At 53.4% G+C, this 2041-nt stretch overlaps 1 protein-coding gene across 1 annotated transcript; it reads left to right on the forward strand.

Annotated features, from left to right (window-relative positions):
- Positions 1-516: 516 nt before the first annotated feature.
- LOC114071689 (olfactory receptor 14J1-like) lies at positions 517-1488 on the forward strand. The gene has a single exon (XM_027909536.1). The coding sequence runs from the start codon at positions 517-519 to the stop codon at positions 1486-1488; it is 972 nt and encodes a 323-aa protein (XP_027765337.1).
- Positions 1489-2041: the final 553 nt, after the last annotated feature.

Genomic DNA, 2041 nt, shown 5'->3' on the forward strand with positions numbered 1-2041 from the left:
GCCCCAGACAATCCTCCTGCCTGGCAGGACCTGCTCTGTTCTCCCTGAGCACATCAGAAGTGCTGAGGGGTTCTGACATCCAGGAACACTCTTCAGGAGAGACGAGGGGAGTCTGAAAAAGAAAAACAAACTTAGATTTCTGGAACTGCCTTCTGCTCTCTTGGTTCCTCTGGGAGTGCAGATGCTGACAAGCCCTTCTACACTGGGACCAGTTTCATCTGTCACAGCTGAACACCAGGACAGGCCCCTGTGCCCACCATGCCCATGAGCCCAGGGGTGCAGAGCAGGGCTGAGCCCTCACAGCCAGTGGGCACAGGGTCTGCTCCTCATGGAAAATGTAGTGAGCCCCAACCAGAGCTCCAGCCATGGAGCTGAAGGAGAGACTCCTAGAGGACGAAAACCAATGGAGCAGTGAGAGGGTGTTGGAAAGCGGCTTTGATTTCTCTCGGAATGTTCTGCCTTAACTTGTCACTGTCCTTTCCTCCTTCAACAGTTCCCCATATTCAGAGGCAAGAAATGCCCAACAGCAGCTCCATGGCCCAGTTCCTCCTGCTGGCATTGGCAGACAGGCAGAAGCTGCAGCTGCTGCACTTCTGGCTCTTCCTGGGCATCTCCCTGGCTGCCCTCCTGGGCAACGGCCTCATCCTCAGCGCCGTAGCCTGCGACCAGCATCTGCACACCCCCAGGGACTTCTTCCTGCTGCACCTCTCCCTCACAGACCTGGGCTGCATCTGCACCACTGTGCCCAAAGCCATGCACAACTCCCTCTGGGGCAACACAACCATCTCCTACACAGCATGTGCTGCACAGATCTTTTTCTTTCTGTTCTTAATGTCAGCAGAGCTTCCCCTACTGACCATCATGTGCTACGACCGCTACGTTGCCATCTGCAAACCCCTGCACTACGGGACCCTCCTGGGCAGCAGAGCTTGTGCCCACATGGCAGCAGCTGCCTGGGCCTCTGGGTTTCTCAATGCTCTGCTGCACACAGCCAATACATTTTCCCTGCCCCTGTGCCAGGGCAATGCCCTGGACCAGTTCTTCTGTGAAATCCCTCAGATCCTCAAGCCCTCCTGCTCACACTCAGGCTACCTCAGGGAAATTTGGCTCATGGTTTTTAGTTATTGTGCAGCATTTGGTTGTTTCATATTTATTGTTTTCTCCTATGTGCAGATCTTCAGGGCTGTGCTGAGGATCCCCTCTGAGCAGGGACGGCACAAAGCCTTTTCCACGTGCCTCCCTCACCTGGCTGTGGTCTCCCTGTTCCTCAGCACTATCATGTTTGCCCACTTCAAGCCCCTCTCCATCTCCTCTCAATCCCTGGATCTGGGTCTGTCAATTCTATATACTGTGGTGCCTCCAGCCCTGAACCCCCTCATCTACAGCCTGAGGAACCAGGAGCTCAGGGATGCTCTGAGGAAACTGATAACTGGGTGTTTTTCAGAAGCAATAAAGTCTCCTTCTTCTGTATGTTATGTACCCCATTAAAGACTAATCCTGTTATGTCCTTCATTAAAGGCCCATATCTTCTCTATTTTTTGCTCCTTCTGTGGGTGTGATTTTTGAGAGAATTTTTTCACACCAAAAAATCTTTTAATATATAAATAATAAATATAAATAAACACCATTTTCAGTTCAGTGTTTGTCCTTCTAGCCTGGCCCAGAGGCTGTACAAATTGGTCATTGTACTCCCTCTTTGCCTAAACAAAGAACTTTGCATTGACTGGTTTCCCTGACATCTTTCCTCTCTGACTGCTCTGGAGCTGCAGGGTCGGTGTCTCTGTGCAGAGCTGGGTGACAAAAGAGTCCCAGCAGAGCAGCCCTGCCAGGGAGCAGCAGCCCTTCTCCTCCATGGCCTCCTCCTCCTGCCCTTGCCCACTGTCCTGCAGAGCCCTGTGTTGGTTGAGGCCTCAGTGCTCGGGCAGTCGGGGCCAGTCCTGCTGCAGGACTGGGCAGTGACTGCAGGCAGGGACAGCCACGGGCACTGCTGGCACAGAGCTGACCTCTGCAGCAGCACTGCCATCCTGCAGGGGCATCTCCT

Source organism: Empidonax traillii, unplaced genomic scaffold, assembly GCF_003031625.1.
Source record: "Empidonax traillii isolate 1590-97213 ecotype Southwest subspecies unplaced genomic scaffold, ASM303162v1 scaffold2201:size32844, whole genome shotgun sequence".
Taxonomy (NCBI): domain Eukaryota; kingdom Metazoa; phylum Chordata; class Aves; order Passeriformes; family Tyrannidae; genus Empidonax; species Empidonax traillii.

Excerpts from the sequence above, each read along its gene's own strand:
- LOC114071689 (XM_027909536.1), top strand. The coding sequence starts at position 517 with ATGCCCAACAGCAGCTCCATGGCCCAGTTCCTCCTGCTGGCATTGGCA.